The sequence below is a fragment of the Zea mays genome, chromosome 3 (genome assembly GCF_902167145.1).
Source record: "Zea mays cultivar B73 chromosome 3, Zm-B73-REFERENCE-NAM-5.0, whole genome shotgun sequence".
NCBI classification, from domain to species: Eukaryota; Viridiplantae; Streptophyta; class Magnoliopsida; order Poales; family Poaceae; genus Zea; species Zea mays.
In genome coordinates, this window is record NC_050098.1 from 43544114 (window position 1) to 43563474 (window position 19361).

The 19361-nt window shown below is 42.9% G+C and overlaps 1 protein-coding gene across 2 annotated transcripts; it reads right to left on the reverse strand.

The window, feature by feature from the left end:
- Nucleotides 1-3232: 3232 nt before the first annotated feature.
- On the reverse strand, nucleotides 3233-18700 carry LOC100217027 (uncharacterized). Of its 2 annotated transcripts, none has more exons than XM_035965698.1 (24): nucleotides 18631-18700; nucleotides 17445-17476; nucleotides 16412-16643; nucleotides 16118-16323; nucleotides 15808-16029; nucleotides 15553-15689; nucleotides 15350-15447; nucleotides 15149-15246; nucleotides 14852-15011; nucleotides 14645-14761; nucleotides 14342-14449; nucleotides 6059-6121; nucleotides 5862-5975; nucleotides 5594-5759; nucleotides 5400-5512; nucleotides 5174-5311; nucleotides 4968-5095; nucleotides 4812-4877; nucleotides 4612-4675; nucleotides 4373-4484; nucleotides 4199-4272; nucleotides 3921-4015; nucleotides 3812-3843; nucleotides 3233-3728 (listed from the first exon to the last, which is right to left on the reverse strand). In XM_035965698.1, exons 3-24 carry the CDS (start codon nucleotides 16628-16630, stop codon nucleotides 3553-3555), a joined length of 2706 nt encoding a protein of 901 aa, XP_035821591.1. In that variant the 5' UTR covers nucleotides 16631-16643; nucleotides 17445-17476; nucleotides 18631-18700; the 3' UTR covers nucleotides 3233-3552. The 2 variants fall into 2 exon arrangements, with proteins under 2 accessions (XP_035821591.1, NP_001346468.1); NM_001359539.1 differs by having other exon boundaries at nucleotides 3323-3728; nucleotides 18476-18673.
- Nucleotides 18701-19361: the final 661 nt, after the last annotated feature.

Consider the following 19361-nt stretch of genomic DNA (forward strand, 5'->3'; position numbering starts at 1 on the left):
GTTGTTATAACTTTGCATACCGAAGGAGTTCAATGTTCCTGGCCTTGGCCTACCGAAGCAAGTGGCCGAATGAGTGGGCAAAAGAATGATTTTATATGAAGAATGACTTGACTACGCGTGCTGACATATCAAGAATCATTCAATCTCTCAATTCCACAAATTTTGGATTTAAGAAACCAATGTGTAATGTTAACTTCAAAGCCCAAGCTGCCATAGTTGCTTTCAATGCAGTTAGCACTTACATTGGGACGAGGGATCTTGTTCAAGAATACTTAGCTTTTAAACGTGGCCTTTGGCAGCTGAGTGGGGACATGCCAGAGGTGTCGAAAGGGGATGCTTCGGATGCTGAGCCTCGGCTAATTAGGCTTCAATATAAGTATAGCTTCGAAGATGAGTTCGGAAAACCCAACGATGGTTAGCTGGATTATGTTGAAGCAAAATGCAATGTGAGGCTCTGCACCGGGCCTTCAGGGGCCGAAAGAGACGTTGGCTTAATCATGTTTTTGATGCCATCGGATTCTTCTATCCTGATTATCCTGTCATGGCTCAGGATTCAAAGAAAAGGAAGAAGAATGTTACCACAAGGCGAAGCAAGTTTCCAAAGATCCACGATCAATTCCTCAGGCTTCGGAGGAAATCTGTATATAACGTTTTCTATGGTCTTTTGTACAATCGTTACGGATTTGATTTATTAATTCTATGATGTTGAACTTTTCAGGCTGCACCCAAAGTCAGGGTTGAAGTTGAGATCGAATAGCTCCATCCTATGGGGGTCAAAGAAGCAAAAAATTGAATAAGCTATTGATTTGATAGCATAGAGGGTTAAGCCCTTGGAGGGGCTTCCTGATAAGTACATGGATATCAACTATATGGTCAAGGGCCAATCAATCATAGAGTCCCAAGCTCAAGTCGAGTTGAAGTCCAATTTATTCGCAAAATCCGGTTCGGACTGTAGGAGTGGGTCTCATGAAAACGGACGCCCAGGACACATACAGACTTTGTTTTCGATGTTATAGATACCGTTGGAAAGATAAGGAGATAAGCTTTCCAATCTAACTAGTGTCACATCAAAATATGCTTGGATTTAATGGGAATCGTTATAACAAGATGACCTCCAGAATCTGCCAGGAATCAACGACGCCTGTTTTGGGTCCTAAAGGCCTTGTACATCTTAGGTTTGCGCGACGACCCCTTGGCCACCACCTGAGTCGATGATGACTCCAATTAAAGTGGGAGAGGATGATCAGGACATCACTCACATACAAATAATGCATGAGCCGACAACACGAGCACGTGCACGACAGCTAAATCTCTAAGTTCGTTCTTACCTAGTCAATTTTTTTAGAGCTTACGCTTTGTGTCATGCATGTTTTTATGATTATAAACCTTGGAGAGGACCATCAAGGACTTGGGAAATGTCAAGATGTCAAGGAGGATAAGCTAGGACGTTTACAATAAGAGAAAGCCAAGCCCGACTCAACTTCGTCTCCGCCTCGGAGTCTAGGACCATTCTGCACTAAAATGGACGCCCAGAATGCATCCGAACTCTTTTTAGGTTGGGCTCTATATGGATGGAAAGATAAGGAGATAAGCTTTCCAACCAACTGAACCACCTTAAAATTCATCCAGAATCAACAGAAGTCATCAAAACAAGTTAGCGTTCAAATTCTGTTTTGGTGCTGCGACACCGTCTGTTGGGCTATTGGGTCGTGTATCGTGTTGGAGCCATTAGGGGTGCAACCTAGGGTCACACACGTCCCTAACCTCTATTTTAATAGCAGCCACCACCACATTAGGGTTTTGGGTTTTGCTTAGATTATTCTATCATCGAACAGTATCGACGTCATCGGCTTGTGAGACCCCATCTCGTAATCAACACAGTTTTAGTTGTGTTCTCCCTGTTCTTGCTTGTGTTCTTGATTGCGCTTACAGGATAAGACTTTATGGTGAGGCCACTTGTGTGTCACGGGTAATAAACAACGAAGCAGTGGTGTAGTGATTGCGAGGAGTCGTTCGCACGGAGCCTTAGATCATCAACGTCGAGATCTGCACCCAATCAATGAGTACATGGGCGTCAACTATATGGTAAAGGTTCAATCAACGATAGAGTTCCAAACTCAAGGGGAGTTGAAGTTTAGTTTATTCGCGAATCCAGTTCAGACTGCATGAGTGGTCCTCACAAAAGCGGACGCCCAAGCCATATACGGATCCCGTTTTAGACATTCTAGACATCGTTGGAAAGCTAAGGATATAACATTTCCAATTCAATTGATCCCACATCAAAATACTCTCAGAGCTGATCAGAATCATCGTAACAAAATGATATTCAGAATCTACCAGAAATCAGTGACGTCTGTTTTTAGGCTTAAAGGCTTTGTACATCCTATGGTTGCTCGCCCACCCCCTCAGTCGAGAACGACTCCAATTCAAGTGCGAAGGATGATGAGGACATCTCTCCCATACAAACAATGCATGAACCGACAACACGAGCATGTGCACGAAAGTTGAATCTCCAGATTCATTCTAACCTAGTCAATTGTGTTTTAGAGCTTACGCTTGGTGTCATAGATGTTTTAATGATTAAAGACTTTAGAGAAAAAAAATCAAGGACTTAGAAAGGCCAAGGTGTCGAGGGGTAGTAGGAGTCCACAACCGGGAGGAGATCAAGTCCAACTCGGCTCTGGTTTAGTATGAGTTTATTTATTTATTAAATTTCACTCTATAAATTGAATCAATATACATGCAATTGACAGGGTTAGAGCAAATCTAGTATGATTCAAATAAAATTTGGATGGATATGGCTTTGAGCACAGTAAACCTTCTACAGTCATCCACAACTATGGATTCCAGGCAATTCTGACTTTCTGAGTTAGTAAACTACAAATATCACGGAATGCATAAATGGAATTTTTATGAGTTAGTAAACTACAATCACGGCCTTGCATTGTACCGGAACGCCCAAATGGCGATCCCAGTCTATTTTTTGGACTGGGACAATGAGCGAGCCTCACCTATGACCCATAATTCGGCTGCTGGACACGGTCAGAGATGGGTTTCATGTTTTAACTTCCAAGCTTGGTTGTTCACAGCTCAATGTGATTCAACGTGTAGGAAGCAAACAGAGGTGGTCGACTCGCATAAATACTGAGCAGTAGAAACCACCAGAGGCGCGTCCTGGCTACTGCAGGTCATCAAAAACAGCAAAACCCACCCAGTAGTCCAGAGTGCCAAATGAACGACATGTACGCCAAACTTTTCAATATCAAGCTGGGCCTCACACTTGCATGCAACAAAGCAGAAATCAGACACCAGGACGGACAATAAGAACAACAGCCCAACGAACCAGGAACGATAAGGGGTAGATTTAACGACATCCTAACCAGGTTCCAAGTCTTCCTGAGGCACCAACATAGCCGCAGCGACGCTTAAAAAACTAACATTTAACATCGTACCAGCTCGAGCCTTCCTGGACCACAACTAGAGCGTCATCCAAGAGCGTCTACCGACATAACTAGAGGGGTTCACCATCCACCAAAAAAGTAAAACCACGGCTCAGCAAAAGAACATCGAGCTCCTCACTTTCTCATGCAGGCGCGGCAGCTCCTGGACCGGAACGCTGCCCGCCGAAGTATGCCCGCCATGACTGGAGGACGTCTCCGACATCTCATCGAACTTTATGAACTGGCCAACCTGAGCAGCTGCCAGATGTGCGTAGCAGATGGGAGCAACTGCAGAAAGGCAAACAAGGGAAATCACTTCCCGCTGCTGGGGGTGGTGTTAACGGTTTGACACAGAAATGAAGGTAACTTACCGACTGATATGGCTGTTGTGCTCCTTTGGTACCTGAAATAAAGTCCCAGAAAATCGCTTGTGAGCAAGCAACTTTCTTAACAAGACAAGAGCTTCTGCTTGGTACTTACACATAAGAGAGCGAATGCACCAGCTCCTGCAGATCATCAGGACTGAAGCCTATCTCATCATGCAGGATGTGGTAGTGAGTTGGCCTCGTAGTCCCCTGGCAAAAAAAAAACATGCAATCATTCCAGCATTTTGCCATCCACTGGAGCAATTTAAATCTGAACACAGTTGCTTTTGTGCGGGGGGTTATAAATGCAGGACATTTCTCATTTCAGGGCAAACTGACAGTCCCAAAATGACACATGACCACAGACCAAATCCAAAGGCAGATGATGCTTACGATCATTCCAGCATGCGCACACATGTAGAAATCGAAGTTCTTTGGATGGCAGACTTTGTTGTCCACCACAGTTCCTGCAGGTAAAGCCATCGAGAATATTAGAGAATATAACAAGGTCGCCAAAAATTGAGCCTACACGGTTGCCACTGCAGGCTGGCAGGTGATGAAGATTACCTGGTGGGACATTATCTGGCTTTCCAGGAATGAAAAATTTAGTGTGATGATTCTTCTGGGCAATAATCAACGTGAACTTGGGATTCCATTTCTCATCAAGAAATTTGCAAGCCTGAAGAGGTAATAGGACCATGTTAATGTGGACAACCACACAGTACAGGATACTTGGATAAAAGGAACCATGACAACACAACCAATAGAGCGTGCACATACAGTTGCTAACAAAAAGAAAAAAATACCTCGATGATTTGTTGCAACTCAATGTTCAGCACCTGATTAAACTGACTTTCGCTAACACCGTCCCTATAATTAGACACAAATCAGCTTTGTGCTTATAACAAAACAGAGGAAACGAGAGATAGACAACCAATTTTATCGACCAAACAGTTACTTGGACGCAAAGAAGTTAACTAACTCAGATGCATAAAAAATAACAAACCTGAATATGATAACTTGGTCAGGCTTTCTCTTCCCAGAACTGGTGTAGAAGTCAATCAGACACTCCCTAAAGAAACATCAAAATCCAACAGGTAATGGGAGAAATCATGTCTAAGTACATAACTTAACAAATGTAATGCAGGTTAAGATCTCTTACCGGATCAGACCATCATCTTCAGCTTCCCGTGGCTTAAACAATGAGTCAATCATTTCCATTTTAGGTGATTGGGTGCGGACAGAAGCTCTGTATTTCGAGATAAGAGGCCATTCACGAGAACTAACAACCTAAGTAAAACAAAATAAAACTGTCACAGTAGCTACTGTTTATTAAATATCACAGAAAATTACGAAAAATATACTTACAGCAGCAATAGATGGTACATCAGAATGTCCAGGAGAACCGTGTGACACATCCATTCCCAAGATTATAGTTGGGACCTTGGATACAAGAGGAATTGCTGGGGATGTTTCAATTTGGAGCAACGAATTCATGCCACCCAGCTGTTTGAAAAAGAAAAAAATATCAAAATATTTAATTGCCATATACAAATCTAGCCATGCTCTCAAATCTCAAGACAGAGAAACAGACCTTTGCATTTATCTTAAGTAGGACATTTGTAAGATACTGGTCGTTCACTCTAGTTGGTGCCACACATTGTGTAACGATCCCAAATTCAGCAAGGCATTTCTTCTTCCAAGGCCCTGTAGAGGTCAATGGCAAAATGCTACAGCCGAAAGTAAAATGCACCAGAGTTTAACATAGATTTAGTAGTATTAACCAACCATAAATATCAGAATTCTTCCTTTCAGCTAGAACACACAAAAGAAACTTTGGTGCTCCAGGAAGCTTAGTTTTCACTTGTTCAAACATGTCTTCAACCCTTCTTATAGCAGGTGACCGTCTCATTGAAGGATTCTCATCAAATACAGCAAAAGGAGCATCAACCATCTGCAATACCAAACAAGTGAATAAGAACATGTAGAAATGCAATACCAAACACATGAATTAGAACATGTGGGGAAAATGCAACATAATGAGAAAACAACTTACAATGCCCTTCATGCCTCCACACTTGATGAGATCCCGGACAAGATCCCTGACATTGCATCGTGCAGAAAAGTTTACCACCGCCCATTTCTCGACACTACAAGCTCTAATGAGCCTCTGAATAACAGAATTCCAAATATTACAGGTGAAATCATGAAAATCCATTTACACATAAACAAGAATATGTTATACATGCTGACCTTATTGTTGAAGTTCCATCTACCATTGCGTGTAAAAATGTCTTCACCATTCCCAGCTTTAAGCTGAACGAGAAGACAGATTCAAGATTTGTGCCTTCGAAATTCCATCACCACAAAGGATAACAGCAAAAATTTTAGTCCCAAGCAAGTTGGGTAGACTACAGTTAAAACCCAACATAATCCACAAGTCAAGGTTCGGGCACATGGATAGCTATTTCCCAACACTCCTAGGCTAAACCTTCGGTTATATTTCATCCTTTCAAATCTCCTTTTTAGCTATTTTGCCTACACTCCTAGGCTAAACCTTCTGGTATATTTCATCCTTTCAAGTCTCCTTTTACTCTCTGTCCATGTCAACTTCGGTCTTCCTCTATTCCAAGGGTTTAGGGTTTACTACTGTGCCTTAGGATCTCACTAGTACTAGTATCTAGAGGTCTTCGTCCAAAACATATCAACCATTGTTGAACAAGTTTTTCTTCAATCGGTGTTATGCTACCCCCTAAACCTATCACATATATCATCGTTCCGGACAAGATCCCTTCTTGTATGGCCACAAATCCAACACGAAATACTCATTTCTGCAACACTTATCTGTTGAACATGTCATCTTTTTGTAGGCCAACTTCTGCACCATGCAACATAGCAAGCCTAATCGTCATCCCATAAAAAAAAACTTTTCTAGTATCCTCTTGTCATAGAAAACGGCATATGCTTGACACCACTTCATCCACCCTATTTTGATTCTATGGCTAACATATTCATCTCTTTGTAGTGTTAACCTTAAATACCTATAGGTGTCCTTCCTGAGAACTACTTGACCTTACAAACTAGCATCTCCTTCATGTGTAGTAGTGACAAACTAGCATCTCCTTCATGTGTAGTAGTGCCAAAATCACATCTCATACATTCGGTCTTAGTTTTAGTGAGCCTAAAATATTTGGACTCTGAGTCTTGTTAAGGCCCATAAGGCCCATATTGTCTGCCTATATGCCTATATATATGCTACAGTACCCGTGGGGGTGATTATCTCGCCTAATCAAGGTTAGTAACATGGTATCAGAGGAGGTTAGGGTTAGGGTTTACATCTAATCCGTCCCTCATCAATTTTCTTTGGCGCCGTCGCGTCGCTGCTGCGCCGTCCGCCCATCGCGGCCAGCCTTCTACGGTCCGACCTACCGCCGTCGCGGTTCCATCCTCAGCCGCCGTCGCGGTTCTGCTTCCTCTGCCGCCGTCGCGGCGGATCTGGGCGGCCTCCATTCGCCATCCGCAGCCGCCGTCGCGGTTTCCCCGCTTCCTCTGCCGCGCCGTCGCGGTTTTCCTTCAGTCCCGCGGGCCGCGGATCTGAGCTCTTGTGTCGTCCGCCTGCTGCCTGCTGCGCGCCCGCCTGCTGCCTGCTGCGCCGCACTGCGCCCTGCCTCAGCCGCCGTCCACCTGCTGTTGCCTGCTGCGCCGCACTGCGCCCTGCCTCAGCCGCCGCCCACATGTTGCCTATTTGTCTGCTGCGTCGCACTACCTCAACCGCCTGCTGGCTTCTGCGCCCTGCCGCACCTCTGTAGTTGCTGTCTGCTGCACGCCGCAAGGGCTGCGGAACCGGATCTGCGTCGTCGATTTCTGCCGCACCTCTGCAGTTGTCTGCTTTACTTGCTGAAGAGACTCGTCTTAATTCTCTGTCCTCTACTGGTGGTAATCCTCACAGTGTGTTGGTTGTTGCCCAGAAACCTAAGAATATTTTTAAGCCTTGTGATCATTGTGGCAAGACCAATCATCGATCTGAGCTTTGCTTTGTCAAGTTCCCTGATAAGTTGACTGATTTCCGTGCACGATGTGCTGCTCGTGGTCGTGGTCCAGGACCATCTAATAGAGGCTCAGTTGCTGTTGCTGCCACTTCATCCGCTTGTACTTCAGAGTCGGCCTGGGTACTTGATTTAGGAGCTTCCTTTCATGTCACATCTGATCAGTCAAAGTTGGCTTCTACTACACCTGTCACAGATGGTGCTTCAGTGCAGACAGCTGATGGTATTGTATGCCACATTACTCATAAGGGTTATCTTTCAGATCCACACTTTACAGTACCTAATATTTTCTTTGTTCCTGAGCTATCTATGGACCTTCTTTTAGTAGGCCAAATTACGGATCATAATTGCTTTGTCGGATTTGATGACTCATCTTGTTTTGTACAGGACCTTCGTACAGGGGAAGTGATTGGGACTGGCCGTCGCCGTAGAGCTGCTCCTCGCCTCTACATCTTGGACTCTTTGCGGCTTCCTTCCTTGACTACATCTCCAGCGCATGTGCTTTCAGCTACCCTTGCTTCTGTTGCGTCTTTTGCCCAGTGGCATCATCGTCTAGGTCATTTGTGTGGATCTAGATTGTCTACTCTAATAAAGTCAGGTTGCTTAGGTCATACTTCGGTTGAGTCTGATTTTCATTGTAAGGGTTGTCATCTTGGAAAACAAATACAACTTCCATATTTTACTAGTCATTCTCATTCTGTTCAACCCTTTGATTTGGTTCACTCTGATATTTGGGGTCCTGCACCTTTTGTGTCAAAAGGTGGATATAAATACTATGTTATTTTTATTGATGATCATTCTCGCTACACTTGGATTTATTTCATGAAACGCCGCTCTGAGCTGATTTCTATTTATAAAACCTTTGCTCGTATGATTCACACTCAATTTTCCACTCACATTAAAACCTTTCGTTCTGATTCTGGTGGTGAATATTTATCTGATAATTTCCGCCAGTTTTTGACTTCAGAGGGTACTCTTGCTCAGCTTTCTTGCCCTGGTGCTCATGCACAGAACGATGTGGCTGAACGCAAACATCGTCACATTATAGAAACTGCTCGCACTTTGTTGATATCTTCTTTTGTCCCGTCACATTTTTGGGGTGAAGCAGTTTCTACTGCGGTTTACCTCATCAATAGACAACCGTCATCCAAACTCTCTGGCAAAACACCTGGTGAAGTTCTTTTCGGAACTCCTCCACGATATGACCACCTTCGAGTTTTTGGATGTACGTGTTATGTACTATTATCACCTCGTGAACGTACTAAATTGACTGCTCAATCTGTTGAGTGTGTTTTTCTTGGATATAGCCCTGAACATAAAGGCTATCGATGTTATGATTCATCTTCTCGTCGCATGCGTATTTCTCGAGATGTGAGCTTCAATGAAAATTGTCCCTTCTTTTACAACTCTTCCACTCATTCTTCTTTTTATTCCACAGAGTCTACCTCCTTCATGAGCCTTCCTCCCATTTCTGAAACTTCATAAGTATCACCACCTACTGTTTCTACCCCAGATGTCCTTATTCCCATCACACCACCTTCCACTTCCACAACATCTCCGTCTTACTCTTCCAAACCACCTGTCACTCAGACTTACATTCGTCGTCCTCGCTCTACTCCCACGGCCAGTCCTGATGACGATCCTGTTGCTGATACTTGTACTAACAATGATGACTCTCATGTTGTTTTTAATCAGGGGTATCATCTTCGTGACCGTGGCACTATTGCAGCTCCAGAACGTTATGGGTTTTCCCGTGCTGGTGCAGTCATTGCTGAACCATCATCTTATAAAGAGGCGTCTGGTATACCTGAGTGGCAGCTTGCTATGACTGATGAATTAAATGCCCTTCATCGCACATGTACATGGGATGTTCCGTTACCTGCTGGTGTTGTACCTATCACGTGCAAATGGGTATTCAAGGTTAAAACCAAATCTGATGGGTCTATTGAGCGATATAAAGCTCGTCTTGTGGCCAGAGGTTTTCAACAGACACAGGGTATTGACTATGATGAGACTTTTGCACCTGTGGCCCATCTGACTACTGTCCTAGCTTTACTTGCTGTTGCAGCCTCATCTTCTTGGACTATCTCTCAGATGGATGTCAAAAATGCTTTTCTTCATGGTGATTTACATGAGGAAGTCTATATGCATCCACCTCCTGGGATAGAGGTTCCATCAGGGCATGTATGTCGTCTCCGTCGAGCCTTGTATGGTCTCAAACAAGCTCCTCGTGCTTGGTTTGAGAGATTTGTTTCTGTCATCAAGGCTTGTGGTTTCTATTCTAGTGATCATGATCCTGCATTGTCCATTCATGTTTCTTCACGAGGACGCACGTTGTTATTACTATATGTTGATGACATGTTGATTACAGGCGATGATCCAGACCATATTGCTCATGTGAAGGCGTCTCTGAGTAAGGAATTTCAAATGTCTGACTTGGGGGCACTCAGTTATTTCTTGGGCATTGAGGTTTTGCAGACTCAAAATGGTATTTATCTTTCTCAGGCCAAGTACATACAAGATCTTCTTGATCGTTCTGGTCTTAGTGATACTCGCACTGTTGCCACGCCTATGGATCTACATTTATCTCTTCGTCCGACTGATGGGACACCTTTGGAGGATCCATCTCGATATAGACATCTTGTTGGCAGCTTAGTTTATCTTACTGTCACCAGGCCAGATATTGCTCATGCGGTTCAGATCTTGAGTCAGTTTGTCTCTGCTCCTACATCAGTTCATTATGGGCACTTACTTCGTGTGCTTAGATATTTACGGGGGACAAAAACACAATGTTTATTTTATGACTCAAATTCCCCACTCAGCTTCACGCTTACTCTGATGCTACCTGGGTCAGTGATCCTACAGATCGTCGCTCCATCACTGGTTACTGTATTCTTCTTGGATCATCCCCTATTGCTTGGAAATCCAAGAAGCAAGCTGTTGTATCTAGATCTAGTACTGAAGCAGAACTTCGAACCCTGGCTACTACTACTGCTGAGATTATCTGGATTCGTTGGCTCTTGGCTGATCTAGGCGTTTCTTGTGACTCGCCTACACTTCTTCGCTGTGACAACACTGGAGCTATACAAATTTGTCATGATCCAGTGAAGCGTGAACTCACAAAACACATTGGTGTTGATGTCTCATTCACTAGATCTCATTGTCATCAGAAGACCATTGATCTTCAATATGTGCCCTCAGAATTACAGCTTGCGGATTTCTTCACAAAAGCACAAACTAGGGCACAACATCAGTTTCATCTAATCAAACTCAATGCTTCAAATCCTCCACTTCCGCCTTGAGTTTGACAGGGGGTGTTAAGGCCCATAAGGCCCATATTGTCTGCCTATATGCCTATATATATGCTACAGTACCCGTGGGGGTGATTATCTCGCCTAATCAAGGTTAGTAACAAGTCTAACGTCCCAACTCTAGTTTTCTATTTACCCATGCATGTCTTTCATCAACTAGCACTACATCGTCTGCACTCTGCAGAAAGCATACACCAAGGGGCATCCCCTTTGTCCCTTGTGAACTTATCCATCACCAAGGCAAAAAGGTGAGGGCTCAAATCCTAATCCTTGATGTAGTCCTATTCTAATCGTAAAGTCATTTGTGTCCTCGTCACTTGTTCAAACACTAGTCACAACATTGTTGTATATGTATTTAATGAGTCCAATGTACTTCATTGAAACTTTTGTTTGTCCAAAGCCCACCACATAACATTATCTGGTATTTTGTCATAAGCCTTCTCCAAGTCAATGAAAACCACGTGTAGGTACTTCTGCTGCTCTATATACTGCTCCATCACTTGTCTTATTAAGAAAATGACTTCCACGATTGACTTTCTAAGCATGAAACCAAATTGGTTCAAATAGATTCTTATTATTCCTCTTAAACAATGCTCAATAACTCTCTCCAATAGCTTCATAGTCGGGCTCATCAGCTTAATTCCCTGGTAATCTGTACAACTTCAAATATCTCCCTTATTCTTGTATATCAATACCAATATACTTCACTTGTCAGGCATCTTGTTCGACCGAAAGACATGGTTGAACAACTTGATTAGGCATAATGTAGTTATGTAACCAAGGCATCTCCATTCCTCAATTAGGATACCATAATGGCACATCGCCTTACCCCCTTTCATCGTTTTCAATGTCTCTCGAACCTTAGATTCTTGGATGCTACGCAAAAAGTGCATATTGGTGTCATCAAAAGAGTTGTCCTTTTTCTCCCCATTGAACAATTTATCAAAATACTATAATTATCTATGTTTGATCTCATCCTCCTTCACCAAGAGGTGTTCTGTTTCATCCTTAATGCACTTAACTTAGTTGAAGTCTCATGTCTTCCTCTCACGAACCCTAGCCATCCTAAATATGCCACCCTCGCCTTCCTTCATACTCAAACGTTATTAAAAATTCTCAAACGCCCAACTCTTTGCCACACTTGTAGCTCTATTCGCAACCTTCTTTGCTACCTTGTACTTCTCTATGTTGTCCACAATCCCGACATGGTACAGGCGTTTGTAGCATTCTTTCTTCTCCTTAATAGCCCTTTGGACTCTCATTCCACCACCAACCTTTAACTTCAAACTCCACTCCCTTTAATTGCTCCATACACCTCTAAAGCCACCTTCCGAATGCATGTTGACATCTTCTCCAATATTTTTGTGTCATCTTTCTTCTAAACGCACCATTTAATGGCCCTTTCCTTGAATACTGTCTTACCTCCCTTTAGTTTCCGCCACTTCGTTCTCACAATCTAGTACTGTTTACCCCTACATAGGGATGAAAACGGTTTCGGAATTTATCGAAATTCTGGTTACCGTTTTCGATTTTTCCCGATTGAATTCACCAGTAAAGGTATTTTTCTAAAACAGAATCGATATCGGAAAAAAAATTGGAAACGGTATCAAAATTGGTACATCATTCTAGCAATTGTTTCCTTCGATTACCGATTTTAATCGGAATTTACCAGAAAAAAATTCAGAATGTTACCGAAAATAAATCAAGGCCATGAAGCCAAACAGCCCTATAAAAATAAATTTATTGAAGAACACATAACCCAAATATTAAATATTAAATTAGTTATATTAAACTGATAAGACCATGTACTAGTCGCAGTCTTAGGCTCTCAGCCAAAAGGCACTAAATAAGTGAGTTCACTTGGCGCCTATAGTCTTCTTTTATAGAGTTTGCCTGACTTCACTCGTCCAAAACAAGCGATATGGGATTAAACTCATGCCGCACACTGTAAACTGTATCAGCTCCACAGCTCGTGGTGGTCTAGTGAAAATGTGCAAGCCCCATTAGTTCGGCTCCTGTTTCACGCCGTGGTCATGGCCCATGGAGAGGGAGCGGGAGTTACCTTTTTTGTTTCGTTTCCGATAAAAAATATGAAAATGGAAATTATTTTAACATTTACCAACCATTTCCGACCGCTTTCATCCCTACCCCTACACGACACACCTATAAACAAAAGAATGCCACCACAAGGGCACACAATCCAAGCATGCTCGTTTATTCTCTCTTCTTGTAAGAAGAAAGTCAATCTGACTAGAGTGTTTGCCACTACTTTAGGTCACTAAATGGGAGTCTCTCTTCCAAAAGAAAGTGTTGGTTATCAACATATCAAAAGCTATCATGAAGTCCAAGACTTCCTCTCCCTACTAATTCCTATTACCATACTCCAATACCACCATGGACTGCCTCGAAACCTGCACTTATAGCTACATGCTCATTCAAAGCTCTAAAAAGCTTCTCAGTAGTATGTATAACCATGCCATATAAGTCTTCTAGAAAAGCCAATTACACTCATCATGGCCTACTTTGGGGGCATACAGACAATTACACTCAAGATCAAATCACCCACGACAAACTTGACTAAGATAATCCAATCTCCTTGCCTCCTCACATCCACCACACCATTCTTGGAGTTCTTATCAATCAAAACTCCTACTTCATTTCTATTTACAGTTACCATTGCATCAAAGCTTGAAGCTAGTATTGTCCACATCCTTTGCCTTCTGACTCTTCCATTTAATCTCTTGGACACATAAGATATTTACATTACATGTCTCCTAGTCGATCTCTGCACTAACTCCTTTAACTTACCTGTAAGCGACCCTACATTCCTAGCTACCTAAACGAATCCTAGTTGGTTCGACTAGCTTCCATACCCTTCGCACCCATCGATGGTGTGAAGACTCTTGCACATTTTTCATTACAAGCGAGCGCCGATGTAGCATGCCCCTAAGTAATAACCTAATCCTTGCTCACTTTACACCATGCCAAATTATGACATGGCATGCCACCAAGGGGTTGTCGATTTAACACCATACCCGTGTTATGATGACACATCGCCAAACATATTTTTTTGGATTTCATCTCTATTAGAATGGCTAGGTTTAACGTTGACTCGCCAAGCCTATCACAACTATCCTCAGGATATCTAAAATAATATAGGACAAATAGTAATGACCAACCTTAGGTGGCTGCAATACCCTACCATCAACTTCTGTGAAATTTCTAGCAATTGTAATCCCGCATGCCTTCAACATGGGCTCTGCATCATAGTTGCTTCTTTGCAGCACCTACTCAATTTGACATGGAAAAAAGAACAAGTTAAGGAAACCATACCTACCAATAACCCCGCTTGCTAAGGTTACATTACTAACAAGAAAAATGCTACGCAGCTCTCTTTCTTTCTCTTCTTAATATAATGATACGCAGCTTTCCTGCATGTTCGAGAAAAAAATGCTAAGATTTAAACCAAAAAATACACTCACATCAGATAAAACAGACATCCTTTCCTGCGGTTTCTGCCTAGATTTCTCCACGAGTGATGACCTCTGAAGTGTGTTCAAAGCTTTAGTGTATCTTTGTAAAGGCACAAGACTGCATAACTGGTAAACATGGAAACAATCTTCACAACATTAGCAGGGGGAAAGAGATTTACATCGAAGGAACAACATTAGGATTCAAATAATAGTTACCTCAATTGGAAAATATGTTGGCCGCTTTAGTTTTCCCACATTGATGCAAGGAAGATCACCAGAGTATTGCAGCACTATGCCACGCTGCTTTACGAAGTAATCATAAACAGTGATCTCTTCAGAGTCACCATTGTTACCATTTTTATGTTTCAGTGTGAATCTACATAAGCAAGAAAATCACCAAGTACTTAGAAGCTGTATATATAAAACTAAGATGCATAACTCAAAAGGAACTTAGAGAACAAAACAAAGTGCAAATAACATACACACTTTTAAACAACACATCACACTACTTACAATTGCTCACGACAAGTTCTTTCGCTGAGACCAACAATCTTCTGTTCTTGGTTCGCTGGACTTATTTTTATCCTCAAGTTCTTCAGTGCACGCTTGGCCTGCAGAAGTAAAGCAAATTGCAAAACTGTACATCTAAAGTTTCATGAAATGGAACCCAACCTTTATCTCTATACCATTTGTTGTATTGGCATAAAGCATTACCTTAGCCCAATCAATCATGCTTGGATCACCAACTTTCTGATTGTCAAGCAGAAAATCAATGACAGGACCAGGTTTCACTATCATTGTAGTCGACACATCTGCACAGACGAGGTTATTTTAATACACGCAGACATTACCAACAGCCTAGAGAGATGAACATTGTATTGTATAGATTAAAACAGGGCATATATATGAAAACAGACCGATATTGAGTGAAAGTCCACTCTGGGTTGCTCGAAAACTAGAATGAAAACCTCTACAGCCCACTACACCACCACCCAGGTCAACAAAATTGGAAGGATTGTTGTGGAAGAATGATTGCCTTACTAATAGGCAACCCCTGCAAGCAAAAAGGGAACAGAGTTAAAGACATGGAATGGCTAAAATGCAAGAATCATTAATAATAACAGCAATATTTGTAAAATATGCCCTATGAATTGCATGAAACAATTACATACTGCTTAGCTGAGTGCTGCCTCAGAATAATGTCAATCACTCGAATTGCTTCCTGAGTGTGCTCTGATTCCTGACCTCTTAAGGCCTGTGAGATTGCACTCATAGGAATTTTTGCTGCAAAAGAGAGCTCGACCTTATAGGTCTTTGTATTGTAAGGCCTTCTGACCCTTTTCCTGTCACTTCCGGGAGGACTGTCATTTCCTGGACTGCCGTTTGCAGGAGTCCTGAAAGCAAGAAAGCCAAGTTAACATTTAGGGATAATTATCATCAGAGTAGATAATTATAAATCAATCGAAATAAAGGAGGCATTACTTTCCAGTTGAAAAATCTTCAACCACGACAGTAAACTCATTTTTAACTTGAGGAAGAGCACCAATTGTGAACAGGCTCTTCTCACCATCATAGGCAAAATCTTTATTTGCAAGTTCAGCAGCATAAGTTTGCTGCAGTTTTTCAATCACTTTCCTTCCTGACCCTTTGCGATCAACCGGTGTATCATCTTCATACTTCAAATTGACCTGCAACCAGTAAAAGATAGCAGCATTGATAATAAAGGTATGAGGATGAAAATAAAGAAATGGCACAGGGCAAGGATTAGAGACGCACATAGTAATGGTAGAAAAATTCTTCAGCATTCACAAGAGAAACTTTGAAGTGATTTGTTATCAGCTTTATTGGCTGCCCCTTTCTGCCAAATCCATTTCTCTGGACCAGACTCCTAGGTTTCAATGGCATCTTTGTTTCATCAGCTTTAAGTGGTTCAACACCAGCAATCAGAGGAGGTGGTGGAGGCAAGTCATTGGCCTCGCCATTGTGAGACTCCATTTAGTGAGCCTTGCTGCATGAGTAGGTATCCAAAGCAACCCCAATCAGACATTTGTGTAGGCACTAGCTGTATAATTCAAGCAAGCAGCAAAGCAACTGAAGCAGCAGAAGGACAAGTATACAGGTAAAATCACCCTTCCAACAGAGATAGAACATCTGAGTACAGCAATATTGCAACAAGCTGAAGCAACAAAAACTAGGAATTAAGTTGGTGCAAACATGAACTGTTTAAAAAGTGTTAAATCTAAACTTAAAACCACTAATGGGAGTCCCTATCTGATGCCACACCTCCAACAATACACATTCTCTAAAGTAATATCAGCTGCCAACTAATTACATTTTGCAAACGGTATACATTTCAGTAAACCACAAATGTTTACTCCGAAGTCCCATCACCACGAAATATGCAACACAAATGTAACATCAGGATACTTTATTATTTTGCAGCCCACGCTAACGTCAATAAAATTGGAATGCTTAAAATTAAATATCTGGCTTTGTTTTGTTTCCCAATACTTCATATGATTAAAGCAGTAAGAGAAGAAGTCGCTGTATAGTATAGATGTAAGAATGATGCAGGTAGGCAAAGCCCAATTGCTGTGACCTTACAATTTTTTTAAAAAGAACATGAAATCATGATCATCTCACAGACTATGGAAACAGTAATAAACACGGACCTCAACACGACACACTACCAGAGTTCATAGAAGATTTTCTAGTGACAAAACTCATACAGAAACATCCTACTAGTCCATTATAGGAGACGTTCTACATGCTCACACAAAACAGTAAACTATATGGCATATATACTCACATGAGCACTGTATCGGACCCAAAGCTGCAAATCTGCTCATCAACAAATGAAAACGAATTAAATCATCTAACACGACCATAAATAAAGGAGGATGTAATGGATTACAATAATAGTCATGTAATTATATATCTATATACTATATAGACCCTAAAAATGCAAAAGATTTGAAAATGGGAATAAATCCAGGAAAAAGGCCAAGAAAAAAGTGCGTCATTATCCTTTCGGGAATCATGGCGAAATTTCCAAGACTCCAAGAAACAAGAAAAGGCAAAGAAAATTGCAGCGCGTACCCAAAAAATTAAGGAAAATTAATTAACAAGAACAACGCCACACTAAAATCCTTGTGGATGAACCTTCCAGAATAAGTCAATAATATCCTTAAGAATGAACGTTCCAGAGATGCGTGTTTATCAAACACCGAACGGATATCTAGAAATGAACAGTGCCGCCATAAACCTCCCAGAAACTAAAGAACGCATAGAAAAAACAGATCTTTAATGTGATGAGCTGCAGCACCATAAACCAGCTATAAAAAACGTGCAAAAAATTAAGATGACAAACAAGAAAACCTGAATACTGAATAGTGAATACCTCCATATAAGTAGAAAGGCTCAAAAAGAGGAGAAAACACGTCAAGTAAAATGAGCGACGAAAAAAGAGGAAAAAGCAGACTATTGCCATTACAGCCAGAAAAACGCAGACCATTGCCATTGAAGCAGGAAAACAAGAAAAAACCCTCCATATAGAACAATGAAAATCAGAAAGAGGCATAAAAAGAATCAACGAAATTAAAAACCACAAACGCTGCCACATGCGCGCCACGGGGGCCATTACCAAGAATCCACACTGAGAGAGGACTCGAACTCGAACGGTTCGATGGCAAACAATAGAAACATGCCTAAAATCGTAGAATAATCCAGCAAAGACAGCACGACCCATGCCCAAAGACAACACATTTGTAAGCGCAGACCGCAATGCAGTGCTCTTGAATCTTGAAACGAAAAAAAGGGACAAAGAACCGAAGAACACACCGCTCGAGGGGGCAAAAGCCCTCGCCTCAGAACCCTCCCTAAATCCGCGCCGCACGAACAACCGCAGCGGCAAGAACCCCACCGAAACCCTAGATTTCCACCAACAGCGAGCGGGGGAGCGGGAGTGAGGAGCGGAGCGGAGGAGTTTCCGTTACCGCCGAGGGAAGGACAGTGAGGTCATTCCGCACCTGCCCGCGCGGGCCCACCTGTGGGCTCCGATCGGCCAATCTGGACCGTGCGTTGGGAGAGCCCGGAACATGAGGTCGTGACCTGGTGACACGTGGAGGGGAGCATTGGACGCGGTAGGCTCCTCACGCACTCACGCGCACCGTGCTCTCCACTTCCTCGTTGCACGCCAAAGCAGCATCGGACGCAACAACTACTCCACTGATTCGTGGGCCACGTAAGAGTGTACCCTACCAGTCATTGTCACTGGTGGTTCTTCCGGGTAGAGGGAACCCGCTGCCTCCGCGGCGAGCCGGCGACCCATATCCTGCCTTGACTAGTGCGTGTGCCCGGAACCGGAAGACGCACCAGGCGCCAGCACCATCGGTGGCGACTGACGACCCGGCGCATGCCCCCAGCCCGCACTGACACGGGGTCCGTGTGCTGTTTGGTCCCAGCAGTCAGTGAAACAAAAGGTGTTGCCCGAGGCCGCCGCTTGGGAGTCGGGACTCGGGAGTGTCACTGCAGATCGCCGACCGTGCACAGAGCGTCCCATCCGTCTGGTACGGCGTTAGCGTAACGGCGGAAAGCAAACTCCAGTCTTCCCCGGATCCGAATCCGACGGCCGTGCGGGGCAGGACACCTGTACATGCGGGCGGATCGAAGCCGTTAGCTTACGGCGCCGTCACCGAACCGAACCGGTAGGATCTCCTCGGGGATA